We start from the raw sequence: 27,767 nt of genomic DNA, 5'->3' as shown, positions 1-27,767 counted from the left end.
ACGTCAACTGAGCCAACGGAAAAATTTAGTCACTACAACATTTTGAATTGAGAAAATCTTGTATATATTATTTTTCAACCCATTGAACTCTTCTGTTATACTTGACAGATGAAAAATAAAATCATAATTTGTGAAAACACCGGAGTTGTTACATTAAAAAATAAATTGCAATTGTTATTAATGAATTAATATTATAATATTAATGTTATTAATACATTAATATTAATGTTATTAATAAAAAGTTATTAATGAAATGCTAAAAGTAGAATGATCTTATGATTTCAGTATGGGATCGAACAGCGATTTAAGGACTGACTTTAAAACTATTTAAACGAGTACAATAATACACTTAATCAGCACAAATGATTGCGCCTACCTCAGAAAAAAGAACTGTATTTCCGTCAAGCCCCTCAAGATCATCCACAGCAGACTGAGTCTGTTTCAGTGTCAGGTCAGCAGCCAGCGTGTCCTCGTTATAAGATCTGACGAACTTGAAGTCACTCGTGCGCGAGCCTGTGGTCAGATTTGCGTCATAATTGTAAGTGCTGCGGAGAGTTCCCGCGCCCTCCACCTCTGCGTAATTTGGAGGGAGATACGCGCTGGGAATGGCTACAGCTCCATCAAACAACAGTCTGGGCTTTCTCCTGCGACAAAACCTCACGGCCAGGATGATGATGATGAAGGTCAAAAAGAAAGTGGAAACGGACACCAGCGCGATGATCAGATAAAAAGTGAGTTTGGAGCTGCTCTCGTCATGAGACATGTCTTTCAGTTCTGGAACCTCAGCCAAGTTATCTGATATAAGTAAATACAATGCGCACGTGGCAGAGAGAGAGGGCTGTCCGTTATCGTTCACTGAGACAATAAGGTTCTGTTTCATGCTGTCAGATTCAGAAAGGTCTCGCTGTGTCCTGATTTCTCCACTGTGGACACCGATAGTGAAAAGTCCCGGATCACTCGCTTTAATAATGTGATAGGAGAGCCACGCGTTCTGTCCAGAATCCGCGTCCACGGCGATCACCTTGGACACCAGAGAGCCCGCCTGAGCAGCTTTGGGTACCATTTCGGTCATGAAGGAGTTTCCATCCAGAGACGGGTATAATATCTGAGGGGTGTTGTCATTCTCATCCGTTATCAAGACACTCACAGTCACGTTACTGCTCAGAGGAGGAGAACCGTTATCTCTGGCTAACACCAGCACTTTAAAACTCTTTAACTGTTCATAATCAAATGACCTCACGGTATGAATGACCCCGGTGTCTGCGTTAACAGATAAAAACGAGGAAACTGGTACTCCATTGACATCAGAAGGTAACAGAGAATAAACTACAGTGCCATTCTGTCTCCAGTCCGGGTCTGTGGCTGATACTGAACAAATAGAGGAACCCGGTTTGTTATTTTCTTGCACATGAGCTCTGTAATTCTGCTCTTCAAATACAGGTGGATTATCATTCACGTCAGCTACAGTAAAGTGAACATTCTTACTGGAAGATAAAGGCGGAGAGCCCTCATCAGTAGCAGTAATTGTGATATTATAATCAGACACTAACTCGCGGTCTAATTCACCTGTGGTCACTAGAGAATAGTAATTTTTGATTGACGGAACGAGTTTAAATGGGACGTTTTGCTGAATGGTGCAGCGCACCTGTCCGTTATTCTCAGAGTCTCTGTCCTGCACATTAATGATGCCAACCTCTGTACCGGGTGACGCATTCTCGGGAACGGGACTATTCAGAGATTTAATTATTATTATAGGGGCGTTATCGTTCACATCTGTTATTTGTATGATCACTCTAGTGTCCGAAGAAAGTCCAGAGCCATCCTTTCCCTCAATAAGCAGTTCATGTGTTACCTCCTCTTCAAAATCAACCTGGCCTTTCAATTTAATCTCCCCACTATTTTGATCCAGATCAAATAATTCCGTCGCAATTCCAAATATTCGACTAAACTCGTAAATCACTTTTCCATTTTGTCCCTCGTCAGCATCAGTAGCGCTCACTGTAACCACTACAGTATCTACAGGAGAATTTTCAGGCAGACTGACTTTATAGACGGCCTGACTAAAGACTGGAGCATTATCATTAGCATCCAGCACAGTGACGTGTATGACTACAGTACCTGATCTCGGTGGAGTCCCACCGTCAACCGCAGTAAGAATTAAAGTCACCTCTTTCTGCTGCTCACGATCCAACTCTTTATTCAGCACTAACTCAATATTCTTGCCACCATCTGCATTTGTAGAGACAGATACAATAAAATGGTCATTCTTTTCGATCGAATAGCTTTGAACCCCGTTCTTTCCTATGTCTGCATCATGAGCCTCATTCACACGAAACCGAGCGCCTTTAACAGCGCTCTCACTTATCTCTAGCTTTATTACGTCTTTAGAAAATGTTGGTGTATTATCGTTAATATCCTGAATTTGTATTCCAACATTATGTATTTCCAATGGATGTTCTAGAACTAATTCGAAATTAAGGACACAGGAAGGTCTCTCTTTACAAAGCGCCTCTCTGTCGATCCTATCCGCTACTGTAAGATCTCCGTTATTCAGATTGATGTCGCAGTATCGCTTTCTGTTACCTTCAGTATCAATACGAGCCTTACGAGACGACAGTCTGTTCACATCGAGCCCGAGATCCTTTGCTATATTTCCAATCACAGATCCGCGCTTTATCTCCTCCGGAATTGAATAGCCCACGTCTCCATTAGCGGTGTGCGCCATGATCATGAAGAACAAAAAGCCAATCATCGGACCACCAAACCGCAAGCTTTGGGAACACATTTGGTAAATATGCATATCGAAACAAAATGCCAGAAAAAATGTAAATCCAGCGGGGGAAAGCTATAACGTAAAACGAAGAGAGAGGATCGGAGAAAAGGTCGTGTGTACGAGACTAGCTGGTCCAGCCAATACATCACTAACAGGGTGGAGCGAGTAATATGTTACTGCTCATGATAGTACAGGTGAACAGCGACACTACGAGTAAAAGTAAGAAACTGCAAAACATTCAAAGCACTCACTGTATTACCTATGATTAGTTTAAATGAGAAAACTCCGTTTTCTCAGGGTTTCAGCGGAAGCCGTTGCATTTTGATATAAGAGCGAACCCAAACATCACTAAACTCTGCTTGTGCAAAGCCATTGACAGCAACACAAAAAAAACATATCTAATGCAAATGAACAGTCCACTGATAGTACAAAAATGGCATGCAAACCATTACTTTGTGTGCTAGACAAGAATTATAGAAATATAGCCTATATGTAAAATAAACACAAACAGTTTAAATAATAATTATGAACTTGCTTGATTAATGAGCATTGGAACTCAGTATCATCTTATAATGGAAAAAACTTCAAAACAAAAACATGACTTTGCAAAATACACACTATAATTTATATTTTAAATTAGGATATTTTCTTTTATTGAAACACCATATACAAACATTACTGGTGCGCATTTTAAGACATAACAATGGCAATTAAAATAATTATGTGAGGGCAGTTTATCCTTAAAAGGATACTAGAATGAAAATTCTGTCACAAAGCTCATCAAAACTATTTTAATTTGTGATCCGAAGATAAACGGATGGGTTATCGAAGACTTCAGGGTGAATAATACATGACAGAATTTTCATTCTACTGTGGAGTATTCCTTTAAACCTTTTCTGTGAGACCGGGCATGTAAGATCTTCTTCTCTGTATTGTGGTTAAATTGTTTCACCTTTTGCAATGTTAAATCTATTATTAACTTTATTCTCATAATTTTATCTTTATTCCCAAAATATTTAGATTTTTTTGTAACGATACGAATATTTTCAATAGACGGTCTAGACCTCAATTTACTTTTCTCCTTATTTATTAAAGGAAAATGATCAGTTAATAATTAAAATCGTTAACGAAACCTAGACCAGAACAATTTTACGTAAAATGTAAGGAAGTACTAAGGAAGAAGGTGTGTTTACAAGAAGAAACGTGTTTGAAATTGAACAAAGTTAACCAAAAATATTGCAAAAAGGCATAATAGACCTTACCTGAAGAGAATCATTTATGTCAGCATCAAGTCCCTCAAGATCATCTACAGCAGACTGAGTCTTTCTTAGCGTCATGTCAGAAGTCAGTGTTCCCTCATTATAAGATCTGACGAACTTGAAGTCACTCGTGCGCGAGCCTGTGGTCAGATATGCGTCATAATTGTAAGTGCTGCGGAGAGTTCCCGCGCCCTCCACCTCTGCGTAATTTGGAGGGAGATACGCGCTGGGAATGGCTACAGCTCCATCAAACAACAGTCTGGGCTTTCTCCTGCGACAAAACCTCACGGCCAGGATGATGATGATGAAGGTCAAAAAGAAAGTGGAAACGGACACCAGCGCGATGATCAGATAAAAAGTGAGTTTGGAGCTGCTCTCGTCATGAGACATGTCTTTCAGTTCTGGAACTTCAGCCAAGTTATCTGATATAAGTAAATACAATGCGCACGTGGCAGAGAGGGAGGGCTGTCCGTTATCTCTCACTGAGACAATAAGGTTTTGTTTCATACTGTCAGATTCAGAAAGGTCTCGCTGCGTCCTGATTTCTCCACTGTGGACACCGATAGTGAAAAGTCCCGGATCACTCGCTTTAATAATGTGATAGGAGAGCCACGCGTTCTGTCCAGAATCCGCGTCCACGGCGATCACCTTGGACACCAGAGAGCCCGCCTGAGCAGCTTTGGGTACCATTTCGGTCATGAAGGAGTTTCCATCCAGAGACGGGTATAATATCTGAGGGGTGTTGTCATTCTCATCCGTTATCAAGACACTCACAGTCACGTTACTGCTCAGAGGAGGAGAACCGTTATCTCTGGCTAACACCAGCACTTTAAAACTCTTTAACTGTTCATAATCAAATGACCTCACGGTATGAATGACCCCGGTGTCTGCGTTAACAGATAAAAACGAGGAAACTGGTACTCCATTGACATCAGAAGGTAACAGAGAATAAACTACAGTGCCATTCTGTCTCCAGTCCGGGTCTGTGGCTGATACTGAACAAATAGAGGAACCCGGTTTGTTATTTTCTTGCACATGAGCTCTGTAATTCTGCTCTTCAAATACAGGTGGATTATCATTCACGTCAGCTACAGTAAAGTGAACATTCTTACTGGAAGATAAAGGCGGAGAGCCCTCATCAGTAGCAGTAATTGTGATATTATAATCAGACACTAACTCGCGGTCTAATTCACCTGTGGTCACTAGAGAATAGTAATTTTTGATTGACGGAACGAGTTTAAATGGGACGTTTTGCTGAATGGTGCAGCGCACCTGTCCGTTATTCTCAGAGTCTCTGTCCTGCACATTAATGATGCCAACCTCTGTACCGGGTGACGCATTCTCGGGAACGGGACTATTCAGAGATTTAATTATTATTATAGGGGCGTTATCGTTCACATCTGTTATTTGTATGATCACTCTAGTGTCCGAAGAAAGTCCAGAGCCATCCTTTCCCTCAATAAGCAGTTCATGTGTTACCTCCTCTTCAAAATCAACCTGGCCTTTCAATTTAATCTCCCCACTATTTTGATCCAGATCAAATAATTCCGTCGCAATTCCAAATATTCGACTAAACTCGTAAATCACTTTTCCATTTTGTCCCTCGTCAGCATCAGTAGCGCTCACTGTAACCACTACAGTATCTACAGGAGAATTTTCAGGCAGACTGACTTTATAGACGGCCTGACTAAAGACTGGAGCATTATCATTAGCATCCAGCACAGTGACGTGTATGACTACAGTACCTGATCTCGGTGGAGTCCCACCGTCAACCGCAGTAAGAATTAAAGTCACCTCTTTCTGCTGCTCACGATCCAACTCTTTATTCAGCACTAACTCAATATTCTTGCCACCATCTGCATTTGTAGAGACAGATACAATAAAATGGTCATTCTTTTCGATCGAATAGCTTTGAACCCCGTTCTTTCCTATGTCTGCATCATGAGCCTCATTCACACGAAACCGAGCGCCTTTAACAGCGCTCTCACTTATCTCTAGCTTTATTACGTCTTTAGAAAATGTTGGTGTATTATCGTTAATATCCTGAATTTGTATTCCAACATTATGTATTTCCAATGGATGTTCTAGAACTAATTCGAAATTAAGGACACAGGAAGGTCTCTCTTTACAAAGCGCCTCTCTGTCGATCCTATCCGCTACTGTAAGATCTCCGTTATTCAGATTGATGTCGCAGTATCGCTTTCTGTTACCTTCAGTATCAATACGAGCCTTACGAGACGACAGTCTGTTCACATCGAGACCGAGATCCTTTGCTATATTTCCAATCACAGATCCGCGCTTTATCTCCTCCGGAATTGAATAGCCCACGTCTCCATTAGCGGTGTGCGCCATGATCATGAAGAACAAAAAGCCAAACATCGGACCACCAAACCACAAGCTTTGGGAACCCATTTGGAAAATATGCACATCAAAACAAAATGCCAGAAAAACATGTAAATCCAGCGGGGGAAAGCTATAACGTAAAACTAAGAGAGAGGATCGGAGAAAAGCTCGTGTGTACGAGACTAGCTGGTCCAGCCAATACATCACTAACAGGGTGGAGCGAGTAATATGTTACTGCTCATGATAGTACAGGTGAACAGCGACACTACGAGTAAAAGTAAGAAACTGCAAAACATTCAACGCACTCACTGTATTACCTAGTATGATTAGTTTAAATATAGTGAGAAAACTCAGTTTTCTCAGGGTTTCAGCGGAAGCCGTTGCTTTTTGATATAAGAGCGAACCCAAACATCACTAAACTCTGCTTGTGCAAAGCCATTGACAGCAACACAAAAACATATCTAATGCAAATGAACAGTCCACTTAAAAATGGCATGCAAACCATTACTTTGTGTGCTAGACAAGAATTATAGAAATATGTAGCCTAAATGTAAAATAAACACACACAGTTTAAATAATAATTATGAACTTGCTTGATTGATGAGCACTGAAACTCAGTACCATCTTATAATGGAAAAAAACTTCAAAACATGCTGCAAAAAACATGACTTTGCAAAATACACACTATAATTTATATTTTAAATTAGGATATTTTCTTTTATTGAAACACCATATACAAACATTACTGGTGCGCATCTTAAGACATAACAATGGCAATTACATATTTTAAAATATGTCAGGGCAGTTGCCTTTTTTTTATGACAGCTCAAAATTTCATTTAAATCTGGGACTATAGTCTTAAAAGGATAATAGAATGAAAATTCTGTCACAAAGCTCATCAAAACTATTTTAATGTTCCGAAGATAAACGGATGGGTTATCGTAAGACTTCAGGGTGAATAATACATGACAGAATTTTCATTCACTGTGGAGTATTCCTTTAAACCTTTTCTGTGAGACCGGGCATATAAGATCTTCTTCTCTTTATTGTGGTTAAATAGTTTCACTTTTTGAAATGTTAAATCTATTATTAATTTTATTCGGATAATTTCATCTTTATTTACCAAAATATTTAGATTTTTTGTAACGTTACGAATATTTTCAATAGACGGTCTAGACCTCAATTTACTTTTCTCCCTATTTATTCAAGGGAAAATGATCAGATAATAATTAAAATCGTTAACGAAACGTTGACCAGAAAACATTTACGGAAAATGTAAGGAAGTACTATTAAGGAAGAAGGTGTGTTTAGAACAAGAAGAAACGTTTTTGGAATTGAACAAAGTTAACCAAAAATATTGCAAAAAGGCATAATAGACCTTACCTGAAGAGAATCATTTATGTCAGCATCAAGTCCCTCAAGATCATCTACAGCAGACTGAGTCTTTCTTAGCGTCATGTCAGCAGTCAGTGTTCCCTCATTATAAGATCTGACGAACTTGAAGTCACTCGTGCGCGAGCCCGTGGTCAGATATGCGTCATAATTGTAAGTGCTGCGGAGAGTTCCCGCGCCCTCCACTTCTGCGTAATTTGGAGGGAGATACGCGCTGGGAATGGCTACAGCTCCATCAAACAACAGTCTGGGCTTTCTCCTGCGACAAAATCTCACGGCCAGAATGATGATGATGAAGGTCAAAAAGAAAGTGGAAACGGACACCAGCGCGATGATCAGATAAAAAGTGAGTTTGGAGCTGCTCTCGTCATGAGACATGTCTTTCAGTTCTGGAACTTCAGCCAAGTTATCTGATATAAGTAAATATAATGCGCACGTGGCAGAGAGAGAGGGCTGTCCGTTATCTCTCACTGAGACAATAAGGTTCTGTTTCATACTGTCAGATTCAGAAAGGTCTCGCTGTGTCCTGATTTCTCCGCTGTGGACACCGATAGTGAAAAGTCCCGGATCACTCGCTTTAATAATGTGATAGGTGAGCCACGCGTTCTGTCCAGAATCCGCGTCCACGGCGATCACCTTGGACACCAGAGAGCCCGCCTGAGCAGCTTTGGGTACCATCTCGGTCATGAAGGAGTTTCCATCCAGAGACGGGTATAATATCTGAGGGGTGTTGTCATTCTCATCCGTTATCAAGACACTCACGGTGATGTTACTGCTCAGAGGAGGAGAACCGTTATCTCTGGCTAACACCAGCACTTTAAAACTCTTTAACTGTTCATAATCAAACGACTTCAAAGCATTAATGACCCCGGTGTCTCCGTTAATGGATAAAAAGGAAGGAACCGGTGCGCCATTGACATCAGAAGGTAACAGAGAATAAACTACAGTGCCATTCTGTCTCCAGTCCGGGTCTGTGGCTGATACTGAACAAATAGAGGAACCCGGTTTGTTATTTTCTTGCACGTGAGCTCTGTAATTCTGCTCTTCAAATACAGGTGGATTATCATTCACGTCAGCCACAGTAAAGTGAACATTCTTACTGGAAGATAAAGGCGGAGAGCCCTCATCAGTAGCAGTAATTGTGATATTATAATCAGACACTAACTCGCGGTCTAATTCACCTGTGGTCACTAGAGAATAGTAATTTTTGATTGAAGGAACTAGTTTAAATGGGACGTTTTGCTGAATAGAGCAGCGCACCTGTCCGTTATTCTCAGAGTCTCTGTCCTGCACATTAATGATGCCAACCTCTGTACCGGGTGACGCATTCTCGGGAACGGGACTATTCAGAGATTTAATTATTATTATAGGAGCGTTATCATTGATATCAACAACATCTATCAATAAAATGGACCGACCTGCAAGCCCTTGACCATCTTTAGCCTGAATTGGCAGTTCAAATGAACTCTCCTCCTCATAATCAATGGGTCCAGTTTGTTTAATCTCACCAGTAATCGCATCAAGAAAAAATATTTCCAGAAGACTTTCGGGTACATGCCCAAATTCGTATGTCACCTCTCCATTTTGTCCCTCGTCAGCATCAGTAGCGCTCACTGTAACCACTACAGTATCTACAGGAGAATTTTCAGGCAGACTGACTTTATAGACGGCCTGACTAAAGACTGGAGCATTATCATTAGCATCCAGCACAGTGACGTGTATGACTACAGTACCTGATCTCGGTGGAGTCCCACCGTCAACCGCAGTAAGAATTAAAGTCACCTCTTTCTGCTGCTCACGATCCAACTCTTTATTTAGCACGAGCTCTCCATATTTTCCTCTATTTGCTCCAGTAAGTACACTTAGAAGGAAATTATCATTGTTTTGCAACATATATGACTGCACAGAATTCACACCGATATCAGGATCGTGGGCTTCGTCTAACAAATACCGAGATCCTTTGTCTGCTGATTCCCTTATTTCGAATTTGATTATACTTTGTTTGAACTGCGGTGAATTATCATTTATATCCTCAATATTGAGAATCAAGCGATGCAGTTCTAAAGGATTTTCCAGCACGAGTTCTTGATTTAAAACGCACGAAGCTTTCTTTCCACAAAACGCCTCTCTGTCAATCCTCTCTGCTACGATCAGTTCTCCAGTATTCAAACGAATATCACAAAACCGTTTTCTATTACCTTCAGTGTCAATGCGAGCCTTACGAAACGACAGCCTGTTCACATCGAGCCCGAGATCTTTGGCTAAATTTCCAATCACAGACCCGCGCTTCATCTCCTCAGTAATTGAATAGCTCACGTCTCCGTTAGCGGTGTGCGCCATAAGCACGAAAAACGCAAAGCCAAACATCCGAGCAAAAACAAGGGAGCTTCTCGAATCCATCATAAAACAACGTAGGCTAAATACTATCCCTAAGAAATCAGTCGACATTAAAAAATAATCCTAAATGTAAGATTACAGAATGAGACAGATATCACTCCGTCAGCGCCGACAAATTTCTTTGAAGAAACGAGCTGCAAGCATTATGACATCATGATCAGGGTGGAGAGAACAACAATATAAATACAAAAGGTTTTACTAGTAAACAGCGACACTTAGTGTTATATTAAAAAACTGCACAAAGTTTTATGCTCAAACATGGCGATTCTTCACGTAAGGTCCCAAGGACCCACAGCGCTGCACATTTATGATGTCCATCCAATCAAACAAAGCCAGTTTAAATAATGGATATGTATAACAGCTGATGTTATAATAAGGTGTTAAATAATGGACACTAACCACATGTGCAGTGCTGTGACTCTCCAGAACCAAAATTAAGAGTCACTCTTTTCACAAAAGAAATTGGTGGAACCAGGATTGAAAAAAGTTTTATTTAAATGCCTTAAAAACAACACTCAGCATCAAACTAAACTAGCATAAACTAACATTGTTCTGAGGCGGAACAAAAGCACGAATAAAGTTTATACATTACCCAACAAAAATAAACACTAAAACAGCACCTGAAAAAGAGAGACTGCCTATAAAGCACCATGGACAGCGACGGGGAAAAAAGTCAAACCAAAACAAAACTTTCACTACTGTACATGTAAAGTGAACAAGTTTTGTTGAAAGTTCAACACATGCCGAATTCCAGATCAGCGGACCAAACCATGTTAAAATGTGCTAATCTGTGTTAAAAATATTGAAAGTACATACATAACAATAACTATTGGGTGAGAAGTTAGAAAACAAGTTCCATAAAGATGAAAATGGAATAAAAGCAGGTATAAGCAGAAAAAAATCTATTGTAGCTCTCTATAGCCTACCATTAAAATAATGTATTTTAATATAAAGCATTTCAAGTAGGCTACTAAAACTCACTAAAGACAAGGAAACAGAAACTTTCAAAGTAGGTTACTAAGTGCAAAATGTTTCATAGTGAAGATGATTTACAATTGTGCATAAATAGCTTTTAGCAAGTGTATTACTGGAACAAAACCCGAGGAAGAGACATAAAAACATTAACGTTTATTTTAAACAGTTGAGGAATTGTGGCAATACTTTTTGGATCCACATAAAAATCCCTTAAAAAATCTATGCATTCTTCATCAAGGCAGCGAACTGCATTTTAAAACTAAAAGAAAATTCATATTTGACATTCATCCATTGCACCGATAATAATCCAAAAATAAATAGGAATATTTAATCATACTTGAAATGAGTTACTAATTTGTGCATCAAGCCCCTCAGGATCATCCACCACAGTCGGCGTGTCCTCATTATAAGATCTGACGAACTTGAAGTCCCTCTCGCGTGAGCCCGTGGTCAGGTATGCGTCATAATTGTAAGTGCTGCGGAGAGTTCCCGCGCCCTCCACCTCTGCGTAATTTGGAGGGAGATATGCGCTGGGAATGGCTACAACTCCATCAAACAACAGTCTGGGCTTTCTCCTGCGACAAAACCTCACAGGAAACTGACACCAGCGCGATGATCAAATAAGAAGTGAGTTTGGAGCTGCTCTCGTTATGAGACATGTATTTCAGTTCTGGAACTTCAGCCAAGTTATCAGATATAAGTAAATACAATGCGCACGTGGTAGAGAGGGGGGGCTGTACATTATCTCTCATGGAGACAAGAAGGTTCTGAAAGGTCTCGCAGTGTCCTGATCTCTCCGCTGTGGACACCGGTGGTGAAAAATCCCAGATCACTCGCTTTAATAATGTGATATCAGAGCCACGGGTTCTTTCCAGAATCCGCATCCACGGCAATCACTTTGGACACCAGAGAGCCCGCCTGCGCAACTTTGAGTACCATCTCAGTCATGAAAGTTTTTCCATCCAGAGAGGGGTATAATATCTGCGGGGTGTTGTCATTCTCATAGGTTATGAAGACACTCAGGGTCATGATACTACTCAGAGGAGGAGAACTGTTATCTGTGGCTAAAACCAGCACTTTCCATTAATAGATACAAAAGAAGAAACAGGTGCGCCATTGACATCAGAAGGTAACAGAGAATAAACTACAGTGCCATTCTGTCTCCAGTCCGGATCTGTGGCTGATACTGAACAAATAGAGGAACCCGGTTTGTTATTTTCTTGTACGTGAGCTCTGTAATTCTGTTCTTCAAATACAGGTGGATTATCATTCACGTCAGCTACAGTTAAGTTAATATTCTTATTGGAAGATAAAGGCGGAGAGCCCTCATCAGTAGCAGTAATTGTGATATTATAATCAGACACTAACTCGCGGTCTAATTCACCTGTGGTCACTAGAGAATAGTAATTTTTGATTAAAGGAACGAGTTTAAATGATCAATTCTCCAGTATTCAGATTAATTTTGAAGTATCGTTTTCTGTTACCTTCAGTATCAATGCGAGCCTTGCAAGATGATAATTTGTGGACATCAAGCTCTATATCCCTTGCTATGTTTCCTGTAACAGATACGCATTTAATTTCCTCTGGAAAAGAATACCTCATGTCTCCATTAGCAGTGTGCGACAGTAGCACAAAAAATACAAAGCCAAACATCTGAACAGAAATACTGAAGCTTTTGAAATCCATGTAGAAATACTTTAAAATACATTCCATTAGAAAGCAGTATGAAAAAGAAATCTACTGTAAGCTTACAGCATGAGACAGAAAGCACTCCGTATTGTGTCGACAAATTATTCTATAAAAAAAAAAAGAAGCTGCAAGCTTTATGCATGACATCATGAGCAGGGTGGAGAGAACCACAATATAACAGTTAAAGATTTTTTTTTCTGGTGAACAGCGACACTTTGAGTTAAGAAACAGTGATTATTAACCCTGGATCTTGGGACCCACAGCCCTGCACATTTATTATGACACTCATCTTATCCACTCAGTTCAGATCATAGATCTCTATACTAACGAGCTAATGATTTTAATCAGATGTTCGAAATAAGTTGTGCTATCAAAATAAGCAGTGTTATGGGTCTTCAAGACAATGAATAATATACTGTGATCACAACATGAAATGGCTGAACCAGGACTGATATGTGTGACATAAATGGCATGACATAACACGAAGCGTCAAACTAAACTAACATTTCTAACAAGCAGTAAACCCAAGTACTAAACAGTCTTTATATACCTTCCCAACCAAGAGTTAGCAGCGCGAAGATCAACATTTTACAAAAGGAAACAGCACCATCAAGAGACACAGGCTGTGCAGCACCATGGACAGCGACGTGTGAAAAAGCCTAAACAAAATAACATATTTTCGCTTGAATCCAAGTGAACTATTAAAGCTTTGCAAGGATAGATCTTGGCACTTAAGAGCGTTTTCAACGAGCCACTTTGCGAACGGTCATCATCGTTTCACATGTGTTTCCCAAAAATGCACTTAACACGACTGCACGTAGCAATGCTTCAAGTGCTGCTTACGAGTCACTATCTGTAGGCGCTTGTTTTCTTAATGTGTAGGCCAATTATTTTCACCCGACACGCATGTGGTAGATGAATATTGTTTAATGTTGTTTAACATATTTTTGTGCAACGTTTAATACTTTTTCTATGTTTAGAAAGGACTTATCCACTGTAATTGTGCAATGTATTTTGCAAGTTCTAGGGAAAGTTAAAAGATAAAACCAAAACTAAAAAATGCTGTCTATGTGTTTGTTGAACCACATTTTATTACACTTTAGGGTGGTGTGGAGGTGGCAATTTCAAGTTTTTATTAGGGCCTATGTATTATCTAGCTTACACATTTCTAGTTCCAAACAAAATGTTTATTGTACACATAAACTACCAGCACTTTATTAATAATAAGCACAAAGTTTGGTCATTATGAATATGAACCTTTCAATAAGAGAGCGATCGATAAAGGGAAAAGCTAATCAATCCAATTTCTCAGCAAATCAATTTTTTTAAGTATTGCCTTCTGCAGTTGTTGGTACATATGATAGGCAGTGTGTGATATACAAGCTGTGTAACAGCCTGAAAAACTTTAATCACATAGTTCCTCTAAATTATTTGAGGATAGTTCACAATAGTCTCAAAGAGGAAATCATGGCGCACTAAACAGCAGCAGGAGAAAGACACTGACAAACACCAAGTAAGAATTTTGACCATTTCTCTTTTAAACACAACATTTTTACTTTGCATAAAATGTGGAGTAACTTTAATACAGCAATCCAGCAACAAACATGCATCCTTTGTTAGAACCAATAACTTAACCATACTAAAAATATTTTTTTCTTCATTAATGTATGTTCAGTAATTTAATTTTTATTGTAGTGTAATTTTATTTATTTTGTTTAGAAATTTTAAAAATTTAAACAAACAAAAAGACCAAATAAATTAAAACATGAAGGGGCGGTTTCCCGGACAGGGCTTAAGCCTAGTCTCAGACTAACTGAAATGTGAGAGATGCCTTGATCAAAAACAATTTATCTTAAAATATATCACTACGATTGTTTTGTCTCAAGATGCACACAGTAATGTTTTTTGTAAAGTATGTTTTTTAAAACAACTTAATTATCTTTAGGACTAGGCCTTAATTATAGGCCTAGTCCTGGTTTAAACTAATGCTTGTCCGGGAAAACGCCCCGAAAAGTCACATATAGGAGTGATTAAATTTAGGCGCAATTCTCCGGTTTTCCTGCAGGTGACCTCATAAATCTGTCTTCTTAAGATGCACTTAGATCTACGGGTGCTCTGAGTAATCCTAAATTCCTACGACGATTTTCAAGTGCTACTTAAATTATGAAGCTTTTGGGAAACGGTACGTAAATCTAAAATGATTCGTACGATTGCTTTACGATGCACTTAGCCTTACGATGCTTTTGGGAAACGCAGCCTTCAGAACGTACGAACTCATATAAATAAGTATATACATGAAAAATTGCGTTTAGAATTTTAAAATACAAATATTTAACTTTAAAAAGGTAGAGAAAGCAATTTATTTAAGCTCTTTATGATAACAAATGCACTATGCATTGACAGATTCGACAAGAGCGTTTCAGGAGAAACAGTTTTTTTTCCCTTTTGCAGTTAGCCTACGTTACAGCGATTGTCTAAGTGACCTGTCAGAGACAATCTACCTTCAAACTCCCAAAATTAAAACAGTAACCCAATCGTGCATTAAATCAGACTAAATTTAAGTACTTTTCCTCGCACAAATCAAATGAAGCATGAAGCAAAACCAGCCATTATATTTCTAGTAAAAATCATAACGAGTTATTAAATTTGATTACACTAACTAGAACAAACGAAATCCACAATCTAATGAAACCCACAAAATAAAGCAAACATGATTTGGCAGTTGTTCATGTCACAAAATCGCAGATTTTTTTATTTAGAATATTTTTCTCAAGATGTCCATAATCTTAATTTTAAAAAGGTATGAAGATAAAAACAGACAAGATTAAAAATTCTGGAAAGGGTTTGTTTTAAGAATCCCTCTTTTGTACAAGTTCAATAATTCTCGAGGCACTATTTGAGGCTCCGCCGTTGCAAATAAAAGAATCAGGCCTAAAAGTGTTGCAGTGACTGGTTACATCTAAAACTGTCATAATTGCAAATAAGCATTTCTTGCAACAGTCCGTTCCTGAATTTGACAAAACTTCAACTGAGCCAACTGAAAAATTTGGATATAACATTTTGAGTTGAGAAAATCTGGTATATTATTTTTAACACATTGCACTCTTCTGTTATACTTACAGATTAAAAATGTAATTATAATTGGTGAAAACACCCGTGTTGTTAATGAAATTATTAAAAATAAATTGCAATTACTTAAAAGTTATTAATGAAATGCGAAAAGTAGAATGATCTTATGAGTTCAGGTTCGAACAGCGATTTAAGGACTGACTTTAAAACTATTTAAACGAGGACAGTAAGAATACCCTTAATCAGCACAAATGATTGCGCCTACCTCAGAAAAAAGAACTGTATTATCATCAAGCCCCTCAAGATCATCCACAGCAGACTGAGTCTTTTTCAGTGTCAGGGCAGCAGCCAGCGTGTCCTCGTTATAAGATCTGACGAACTTGAAGTCACTCGTGCGCGAGCCCGTGGTCAGGTATGCGTCATAATTGTAAGTGCTATGGAGAGTTCCCGCACCCTCCACCTCTGCGTAATTTGGAGGGAGATACGCGCTGGGAATGGCTACAGCTCCATCAAACAACAATCTGGGCTTTCTCCTGCGACAAAACCTCACGGCCAGGATGATGATGATGAAGGTCAAAAAGAAAGTGGAAACGGACACCAGCGCGATGATAAGATAAAAAGTGAGTTTGGAGCTGCTCTCGTCATGAGACATGTCTTTCAGTCCTGGAACTTCAGCCAAGTTATCTGATATAAGTAAATATAATGCGCACGTGGCAGAGAGAGAGGGCTGTCCGTTATCTCTCACGGAAACAATAAGGTTCTGTTTCATACTGTCAGATTCAGAAAGGTCTCGCTGTGTCCTGATTTCTCCACTGGGAACACCGATAGTGAAAAGTCCCGGATCACTCGATTTAATAATGTGATAGGTGAGCCACGACTTTTGTCCAGAATCCGCGTCCCCGGCGATTACCTTGGACACCAGAGAGCCCGTCTGAGCAGCTTTGGGTACCATCTCGGTCATGAAGGAGTTTTCATCCGGAGACGGGTATAATATCTGAGGGGTGTTGTCATTCTCATCCGTTATGAAGACACTCACGGTGACGTTACTACTCAGAGGAGGAGAACCGTTATCTCTGGCTAACACCAGAACTTTAAAACTCTTTTAACTGATCAAAATCAATAAATAAAAAGAATAAACTACAGTGTCATTCTGTCTCCAGTCCGGATCTGTGGCTGATACTGAACAAATAGAGGAACCCGGTTTGTTATTTTCTTGCAGGTGAGCTCTGTAATTCTGATCCTCAAATACAGGTGGATTATCATTCACATCAGCTACAGTAAAGTGAACATTCTTAGTGGAAGATAAAGGCGGAGAGCCCTCATCAGTAGCAGTAATTGTGATATTATAATCAGACACTAACTCGCGGTCTAATTCACCTGTGGTCACTAGAGAATAGTAATTTTTGATTGAAGGAACGAGTTTAAATGGGACGTTTTGCTGAATGGAGCGCACCTGTCCGTTATTCTCTGAGTCTCTGTCCTGCACATTAATGATGCCAACCTCTGTACCGGGTGACGCATTGTCGGGAACGGGACTATTCAAAGATTTAATTATTATAATGGCGGCGTTATCATTTACATCAACAATCTCTATTAACACAGCTGAATGGCTGGCTAATCCTTGACTATCTTTGGCTTGAATTTGTAGTTCGATTACACTCTCCTCCTCATAGTCAATAAACTCCTTTAGTTTAATCTCGAAAGATGCTGGATCTAAGTAAAATAGCTGCAGGAAATTTTCTGGTAAATGGCCAAACGCATATGTCACCTCTCCGTTTTGTCCCTCGTCAGCATCAGTAGCGCTCACTGTAACCACTACAGTATCTACAGGAGAATTTTCAGGCAGACTGACTTTATAGACGGCCTGACTAAAGACTGGAGCATTATCATTAGCATCCAGCACAGTGACGTGTATGACTACAGTACCTGATCTCGGTGGAGTCCCACCGTCAACCGCAGTAAGAATTAAAGTCACCTCTTTCTGCTGCTCACGATCCAACTCTTTATTCAACACGAGCTCTCCATATTTTCCTTCACTTACCCCCGAAAGTACACTCAAAAGAAAATAATCGTTATTTTGCAACATATATGACTTCACTGAATTCATTCCAATATCCGCATCGTGGGCCTCATCTAATAAGTAACGAGATCCTTTGTCTGCTGATTCTCTAATTTCGAATTTAATAACCGTTTCTGCAAACTGCGGTGAATTATCATTTATGTCTTCAATAGTGAGAATGATACGGAACAGCTCCAAAGGATTCTCCAGCACGAGCTCCTGTTTTATAACGCATGATGCTTTCTTTGCACAAAGCGCCTCTCTGTCGATCCTCTCCTTTACGGTCAGCTCTCCAGTATTAAAATTAATTTCACAAATTCGTTTTCTGTTACCTTCAGTGTCAATGCGAGCCTTACGAAACGACAGTCTGTTCACATCGAGCCCGAGCTCTTTGGCTATATTTCCAATCACAGATCCGCGCTTCAGCTCCTCCGGAATGGAATAGCTCACGTCTCCATTAGCGGTGTGCGACATAAGTACCAGAAATACAAAGCTAAACATCTGAGCAGAAACACAAAAGATCTTAAAATCCATTTAAAGACGTGAAATATATCCCAAACTAATCAATCGATAAGCAGACTTAAATGCAAGATTACAGCATGAGACAGAAAGCACCCCGTCCACCGTCGACAAATTTCTACAAAGAAACGAACTGTAAACATTATGTATGACATCATGAGCAGGGTGGAGAAAACTGCTAAATAAATGTCAAATGGTTTACTGGTCAACAGCGACACTATGAGTTGGATTAAGAGACTGCACACAGTTTAATGCTCAAACACAGTGTTTCTTAATTTGGCTCTTGAGGACCACACAGCGCTGCATATTTTGTATGTCTCTTAAATTCAACAAACCCAGTACAGATCATGGATCTCTATATGCTAAAGGGTTTATGTAATAAGAAGGTGTTTAAAAGGGACACTTACAAAATGTGCAGTGCTGTGAGTCTCCAGAATCAGGATTATGAGCCACTGCTCTCACACGATAAAGTGATGTAACCAGGATTGAAGTGTGATTTAAATGCAACGATATTACAACATGAGCGTCTAAATAAACTAACATTGTTCTAAGGCAGAAAAGAAGCACCAACGCAGTTATTCATATACAGTACATACTAGAACAAGTACCAGCAGCATGCAGATCAACATTATACAAAAAAGCAGCAATAGAAAGAGAAAAGGCCTGTGCAGCACCATGGACAGCGATGGGGAAAACCCGGAGAAAACATTTTTTTTCTAAATTTAACTGTAGCGAATTAGTGTAGTTTTGTTAAAATTTGAACACACACTTAATCCTAGAAAAGGGCGGACCTTAATTTACGAGAAAGTTAAAAATATCTATATTACATTTATACACATTTAAATTCTAACACAATAACAATTTCTAAGTAGGATACTAATAAAGATATGTACTAAACCTTTCGTAGGCGATTTACATTTGTCACACGATTTTAGCAAGTGTATTCCCGGGACAACACGTTACTAGAGGACATAAAATACTTTAAATGTTATTTTAAAAGACAAAGCATCACGGAATACGTTTTATTCACACTCTAAAAAAGTAAGAATTGAATTATTTGTACACTCAACCGAGACATAACTGATTTACTCTTTATCAGGACAGCAACATTTAATTTAAAAAAGGAAAAACGTTAATTTGACGGTAATAATACAAAAATGAATGAATGTTTAATCATACCTGAAATGAATCAACAATTTCCGCATCAAGTCCCTCAAGATCATCTACAGCAGACTGCGTCTTTTTCAGCGTGATGTCAGCAGTCAGTGTGTCCTCATAAGATCTGACGAACTTGAAATCACTCGTGCGCGAGCCCGTGGTCAGATATGCGTCATAATTGTAAGTGCTGCGGAGAGTTCCCGCGCCCTCCACCTCTGCGTAATTTGGAGGGAGATACGCGCTGGGAATGGCTACAGCTCCATCAAACAACAGTCTGGGCTTTCTCCTGCGACAAAACCTCACGGCCAGAATGATGATGATGAAGGTCAAAAAGAAAGTGGAAACGGACACCAGCGCGATGATCAGATAAAAAGTGAGTTTGGAGCTGCTCTCGTCATGAGACATGTCTTTCAGTTCTGGAACCTCAGCCAAGTTATCTGATATAAGTAAATACAATGCGCACGTGGCAGAGAGAGAGGGCTGTCCGTTATCTTTCACTAAGACAATAAGGTTCTGTTTCATACTGTCAGATTCAGAAAGGTCTCGTTGTGTCCTGATCTCTCCACTGTGGACACCGATAGTGAAAAGTCCCGGATCACTCGCTTTAATAATGTGATAGGTGAGCCACGCGTTCTGTCCAGAATCCGCGTCCACAGCGATCACCTTGGACACCAGAGAGCCCGCCTGAGCAGCTTTGGGTACCATCTCGGTCATGAAGGAGTTTCCATCCGGAGAGGGGTATAATATCTGAGGGGTGTTGTCATTCTCATCCGTTATCAAGACACTCACGGTGACGTTACTGCTCAGAGGAGGAGAACCGTTATCTCTGGCTAATACCAGCACTTTAAAACTCTTTAACTGTTCATAATCAAATGACTTCAAAGCATTAATGACCCCGGTGTCTCCATTAATGGATAAAAAGGAAGGAACCGGTGCGCCATTGACATCAGAAGGTAACAGAGAATAAACTACAGTGCCATTCTGTCTCCAGTCCGAATCTGTGGCTGATACTGAACAAATAGAGGAACCCGGTTTGTTATTTTCTTGCACGTGAGCTCTGTAATTCTGCTCTTCAAATACAGGTGGATTATCATTCACGTCAGCTACAGTAAAGTGAACATTCTTACTGGAAGATAAAGGCGGAGAGCCCTCATCTGTAGCAGTAATTGTGATATTATAATCAGACACTAACTCGCGGTCTAATTCACCTGTGGTCACTAGAGAATAGTAATTTTTGATTGAAGGAATGAGTTTAAATGGGACGTTTTGCTGAATGGAGCAGCGCACCTGTCCGTTATTCTCAGAGTCTCTGTCCTGCACATTAATGATGCCAACCTCTGTACCGGGTGACGCATTCTCGGGAACGGGACTATTCAGAGATTTTGTTATTATTATAGGAGCGTTATCATTTACGTCAACAACATCAATTACTACATTAGACCGACCTGCCAGCCCTTGACCATCTTTAGCTTGAATCGGCAGTTCAATTACACTCTCCTGCTCATAGTCAATAAACCCTGACAGTTTAATCTCGCCAGACGTTGGATCTAGGAAAAATAGCTGCAGAAAATGTTCCGGTAAATGCCCAAACGCATATGTCACCTCTCCGTTTTGTCCCTCGTCAGCATCAGTAGCGCTCACTGTAACCACTACAGTATCTACAGGAGAATTTTCAGGCAGACTGACTTTATAGACGGCCTGACTAAAGACTGGAGCATTATCATTAGCATCCAGCACAGTGACGTGTATGGCTACAGTACCTGATCTCGGTGGAGTCCCACCGTCAACCGCAGTAAGAATTAAAGTCACCTCTTTCTGCTGCTCACGATCCAACTCTTTATTCAGCACTAGCTCAATATTCTTGCCACCGCCTGCCTTATTTTTTACAGATACAATAAAATTGTCATTCTTTTCTATCAAATAGCTTTGAACCCCGTTCTTTCCTATGTCTGCATCATGAGCCTCATTCACACGAAACCGAGCGCCTTTAACAGCGCTCTCACTTATCTCTAGCTTTATAGTGTCTTTGGGAAATGTGGGTGTATTGTCATTGATATCTTCAATTTGTATTCCTACATTATGTATTTCCAATGGATGTTCTATAACAATTTCGAAATTAAGAGAACAGGACACATCCTCATTACAAAGCTCTTCCCTGTCGATCCTCTGCCCCATTACCAGTTCTCCAGTACTCAGATTAATATCACAAAATGTTTTACTGTTACCTTCTGTATCAATGCGAGCCTTACGAGATGACAGCCTGTTCACATCAAGCCCAATATCTCTGGCTATATTTCCAATCACAGATCCGCGCTTCATCTCCTCCGGAATCGAATAGCTCACGTCTCCATTAGCGGTGTGCGCCATGATCATGAAGAACAAAAGGCCGAAGATCTGACCATCAACCCAGAAGCTTTGGAAATCCATTTAAAATGCTTTAGAAAATATCAATAAACAAAATGCAAGAGATAACGTTCACGCAGGATTAAATCTGAAACACTACAGAAAAAGAGAGGATTAGAGAATCCGTCGTGTTACCGACTGTGCGCAAGACTAGCTGGTTCTGAAAATGCCTCACTAACAGGGTGGAGACAAGTAATATGTTGCTGCTGATGATAGCCTACAGGTGAACAGCGACACTACGAGTTCAAGTAGGAAATTGCATAACATTCAGCCCACTCACACTATTAAGAAACTCGAAAAGAATGAATTTAAAGTGTATTATATTGGTTCAATCAAACATAGGCTAAGTGAGAAACTCGCCTTCTACAGCATTTCAACGAAAGCCTCACTGTTTGTTATGAGAACAAAAAGGCACATCGCTAAATTCTGCTTGTAGCACCATTGACAAAAACACGAAAAATAACCATACAACGTATTCGATGCATTTAAACAGTTCACTGATAGTTATTAAAAAGGTCTGTGCTAAAACTACAGAAATAACTATATTACAAAAATAGTTGCAAATATTCTCAGAAAGTTGTTGAGAAAAAAAACATAAGTATGTGCACGCAATAAAGAAATAAATGAAAATACAAAAACAAACACTTTTCAGGACACTTCAAGATTGATGTGCTTTGTGTAAACTCAAATTAAACTTTTTTTTTTACAAAAATAGAAAACCTTACAATCAGTAAAGACTATAGGACATGGTTAGGGCACAACTGGAGGAAAATACTTTTGAAAGTATTCTGTGAACTCTACGTAATCTAAACTCACTCATATTGTGTAGATCTACACAATAAAACACCAGAATTTCGTTTTACCAACTCTTCTGAAAGACATAGAATAATTCCCTATCATATCAGTCTGAACGGAGCTTAAAAAGACCAGAAACCATCTACCTTATTACTGAGGTTGTTTCGAATCTACATTGTATACTGCACACATTTAGAGATGGTACACCAAACAACTGTGTCAAGAGTGAGGAATCAGTAAACTGAACTCCAACCACTTATTTCCACATTAACACCATCAAGACAACAGGCAGAAAAAGAAATACTGTCTTAATAATGAAGAGTTTGATGTAAACTTGACAAGATTAAACAGCACAAGCAACTTCATATGTAAGAGAAAAAAATGTTTTAAAAGAAAAATAAGGTTATCGTATTGCCTAAAAAAGTCTTAAACACCATGTAACCAAATGGTATTAAACAACAAAAAAGCATCCTTTAAGGGATAGTTCACCCAAATATAAAAATTATTTCTGTAGAAAACAACTGAAGACATTTTGTAGAAAGTTGGTAACCAGACAACACTGGACAACATTGAATTCCATTGTGGACACAAACCACTGAGACCTTTTCCGTGTTCTAAAAAAAAATCATGTACAGGTTTAAAACAACATAGAGGTAAAAAAATTATAACAGTTTGGTTATTTATGAGTGGATTATTTCTTTAACAATGATAAACGTTTTTTGGTGAACTAAAACTGACTTTCCCACTAAGCTCTTTAATTGTAAAAGGCATCAGCCAGTGGTGAAAAAACATAAGTGAACGATAACAAATAAAAAATAACAAACACAAAATAGAACCGCACAAAGTTTATCTTTAAGAAAAACCTCACCTCAAACGAACTGTTTATTTTCCCATAAAGCCCCTCAAGATCATCCACAGCAGAGTGCGTCTTTTTCAGCGTCATGTCAGCAGTCAGTGTGTCCTCATTATAAGATCTGACAAACTTGAAGTCACTCGTGCGAGAGCCCGTGGTCAGGTATGCGTCATAATAGTAAGTGCTGCGGAGAGTTCCCGCGCCCTCCACCTCTGCGTAATTTGGAGGGAGATAAGCGCTGGGAATGGCTACAACTCCATCAAACAACAGTCTGGGCTTTCTCCTGCGACAAAACCTCACGGCCAGAATGATGATGATGAAGGTCAGGAAGAAAGTGGAAACGGACACCAGCGCGATGATCAGATAAAAAGTGAGTTTGGAGCTGCTCTCGTCATGAGACATGTCTTTCAGTTCTGGAACTTCAGCAAAATTATCTGATATAAGTACATTTGATGTGCGTGGCAAACAGGCAGGGCTGTCCGATATCTTACAGAGGCAATAATGGTCCGTTTCATACTGTCAGATTCAGAAAGGTCTCGCTGTGTCCTGATTTCTCCACTGGGAACACCGATAGTGAAAAGTCCCGGATCACTCGATTTAATAATGTGATAGGTGAGCCACGACTTTTGTCCAGAATCCGCGTCCCCGGCGATTACCTTGGACACCAGAGAGCCCGTCTGAGCAGCTTTGGGTACCATCTCGGTCATGAAGGAGTTTTCATCCGGAGACGGGTATAATATCTGAGGGGTGTTGTCATTCTCATCCGTTATGAAGACACTCACGGTGACGTTACTACTCAGAGGAGGAGAACCGTTATCTCTGGCTAACACCAGAACTTTAAAACTCTTTTAACTGATCAAAATCAATAAATAAAAAGAATAAACTACAGTGTCATTCTGTCTCCAGTCCGGATCTGTGGCTGATACTGAACAAATAGAGGAACCCGGTTTGTTATTTTCTTGCAGGTGAGCTCTGTAATTCTGATCCTCAAATACAGGTGGATTATCATTCACATCAGCTACAGTAAAGTGAACATTCTTAGTGGAAGATAAAGGCGGAGAGCCCTCATCAGTAGCAGTAATTGTGATATTATAATCAGACACTAACTCGCGGTCTAATTCACCTGTGGTCACTAGAGAATAGTAATTTTTGATTGAAGGAACGAGTTTAAATGGGACGTTTTGCTGAATGGAGCGCACCTGTCCGTTATTCTCTGAGTCTCTGTCCTGCACATTAATGATGCCAACCTCTGTACCGGGTGACGCATTGTCGGGAACGGGACTATTCAAAGATTTAATTATTATAATGGCGGCGTTATCATTTACATCAACAATCTCTATTAACACAGCTGAATGGCTGGCTAATCCTTGACTATCTTTGGCTTGAATTTGTAGTTCGATTACACTCTCCTCCTCATAGTCAATAAACTCCTTTAGTTTAATCTCGAAAGATGCTGGATCTAAGTAAAATAGCTGCAGGAAATTTTCTGGTAAATGCCCAAACGCATATGTCACCTCTCCATTTTGTCCCTCGTCAGCATCAGTAGCGCTCACTGTAACCACTACAGTATCTACAGGAGAATTTTCAGGCAGACTGACTTTATAGACGGCCTGACTAAAGACTGGAGCATTATCATTAGCATCCAGCACAGTGACGTGTATGACTACAGTACCTGATCTCGGTGGAGTCCCACCGTCAACCGCAGTAAGAATTAAAGTCACCTCTTTCTGCTGCTCACGATCCAACTCTTTATTCAACACGAGCTCTCCATATTTTCTTCCATTTGTCCTTGTAAGAACATTTAACATAAAATGCTCGTTATTTTGTAATGTGTATGTCTGCACTGAATTCACAACAATATCCGCATTGTTGGCCTCATCTAATAAATAACGAGATCCTTGAAATGCTGATTCTCTAATTTTCAATTTAATGACACTTTCCTTAAACTGTGGTGAATTATCGTTGATGTCCTGAATATTAAGAACGAAACGATGCAGTTCTAAAGGATTTTACAGCATGAGCTCCTGTTTTAGAATGCATGATGCTGCTTTCCTGTAGCTCAGTGGTAAGCGCGTGGCGTTAACAATGCCAAGGTGGTGGGTTCGATCCCAGGGGAATGCACATACTCCTAAACAAATGTATAGGATAATGCAATGTAAGTCGCTTTGGATAAAAGCATCCGCCAAATGCGTGAATGATGATGCTTTCTTTCCAGAATGCGCTTCTCTGTCGATCCTCTCCGCTATGGTCAGTTCTCCAGTATTCAGATTAATTCACAAAATTGTTTCTGTTACCTTCAGTGTCAATGCGAGCCTTACGAGATGACAGTCTGTTCACATCGAGCCCGAGATCTTTGGGCATATTTTCGATCACAGACACGTGCTTCATCTCCTCCAGAAAAGAATAGCTCACGTCTCCATTAACAGTGTGCGACAAAAGCACAAAAAACACAAAGCCAAACTTCTGAGCAGAAACACAGAAGATACCATTTAAATACCATAAAATAACAACACTAAGAGACAAACTAATCTAACATTGTCCTGGGAAGAAAAATAAGCATGAATACAGTTGTTCATATATTGTCACGTGTGCATGGAGAAGAACCCAAATGCAGGCAGCGGGGATTAAGGGGTTAACGAAAAGGGCTTATTTAAATACAAGAAACACAAAACAAAGACACACGATGGGGTATAACTGCACATACAGGATAATAACCAAGACGAGACTAACTGACACTAAACTGAACTAAACAACACTTGACATAAACTAAACTTAAACACTTACTAAGACTTGACAGGAGCTTCGACCAACAGGAACAAGGTAGACAGGTAACCACACAAAGATACTGGACACGAGCATAAAGCAAACACATACAATGACTGAGCACAGGACAATGAAACATGAGGGCATTAAATAGGGAAGACAAACGAAGGATAACGACACAGGGCAGGTGAGGGTAATCAACACAGCCGGGAAACAATACAGGAAACGAGAGGGGCGGGGCCAATGACGAGACACTGGAGAGAACGCATATTATTGTCAAAAGGACAATAATATGTTTCTCTCCACACATAACCAAAGACTTTGTCATGGCTCTGCCTCAGGACCAGGAAATCCAAGACTAGGTGAGGCAGAACCATGACATATATATTTCCAAACAAGAATCGTTAGCGTGAAAATCAATATTATTCAGAGAAAAGCAGCACCAGAAAATTAAATAGCCTGTGCAGAACCATGGACAGCGACGGGGGAAAAGCCGGAGATAACTAAACATATTTCAAAATTGAATTAAAGAGACTATAGTGTAGTTTCATTTAGAGTTTAAAACAGACTTAATCACAGACATAACAAAACATCTTTATATATGTGCAAACTTATGTTAAATATTAAATATATACACTGCTCAAAAAAATTAAGGGAACACCTGATCATCACAGCATAACACCAAATCAGTTAACCTTCAGGAATATCAATCAACCCGGTAAGGAAGCATAAGTGATTGCGAACCATTTTCACTTGTTTTGGTGCAAATAAAAGTGACAACAGGTACACTGGAGAGGCAACAGCAAGGGTGGTCTGGAGCGGACCGTCCTCAGAGGGTCTTACAGATATCCACGTGCAATGAAGTATTGGGTTGAAATCTGATCCTCAGATCTATTGTCAGATCTTATCCTGGTGCGCGATAATGCCCGACCTCATGTGGACAGAGTCTGTGGGCAGTTTCTGGATGATGAAGGCATTGATGGCATTGACTGGCCCTCACGTTCCCCAGACCTAAATCCAGCTGAGAACCTCTGGGATCTCATGTCCAAAGCCGTCAAGTAGCACCATAAACTGTCCAGGAGATCACTTATGCTGTGATCCAAGTCTGAGAGGAGATCCCAAAGGACACCATGTGCCATCTCACCAGGAGTATGCCCAGACATTGCTGGGAGTTCATATGGGCACAAACAAGTTGAATCAGCCAGTATTTCCATTATTTTACAGTGATTTTACTGTAATTCCTGCCCTTAATACGTTTATGATTTTGGCTTTCAGTGACCACTGTCACGTTATTTTGTTCTCACAACATTATGCAAAGTA

At 39.8% G+C, this 27,767-nt stretch overlaps 2 protein-coding genes and 1 pseudogene across 9 annotated transcripts in view; all 3 read right to left on the bottom strand.

Annotated features, from left to right (window-relative positions):
- Positions 1-27,767, bottom strand: part of LOC130563561 (protocadherin gamma-A11-like) — a 173,129-nt gene that overhangs the window by 121,590 nt on the left and 23,772 nt on the right. Inside the window, exon 1 of one of the 8 annotated variants that reach the window (XM_057349198.1) lies at positions 19,655-22,222. The exons of 5 other annotated variants lie outside the window; for them this stretch is intronic. In XM_057349198.1, coding sequence (XP_057205181.1) covers positions 19,655-22,060 — 2,406 coding nt within the window. In that variant the 5' untranslated portion in view covers positions 22,061-22,222. Of the gene's footprint in view, positions 1-376; positions 2,925-4,035; positions 6,648-19,654; positions 22,223-27,767 lie in introns of those variants that run through there. 2 more of the 8 variants (XM_057349182.1, XM_057349194.1) reach the window with 2 other exon arrangements.
- Positions 7,608-19,169, bottom strand: LOC130564236 (uncharacterized). The gene is given in 3 exon segments (XM_057350181.1): positions 7,608-10,227; positions 11,477-11,737; positions 16,163-19,169. Coding segments are annotated over 3 exon segments (5,097 nt in total). The 5' UTR covers positions 18,491-19,169; the 3' UTR covers positions 7,608-7,719.
- On the bottom strand, positions 23,367-27,586 carry LOC130564235 (protocadherin beta-15-like; annotated as a pseudogene).

This window comes from Triplophysa rosa, linkage group LG13, assembly GCF_024868665.1.
Source record: "Triplophysa rosa linkage group LG13, Trosa_1v2, whole genome shotgun sequence".
In the NCBI taxonomy this organism is placed as follows: Eukaryota; Metazoa; Chordata; class Actinopteri; order Cypriniformes; family Nemacheilidae; genus Triplophysa; species Triplophysa rosa.
Note: the sequence above shows the minus strand (reverse complement) of the source record. Positions and strands in the feature narration are given on the sequence as shown.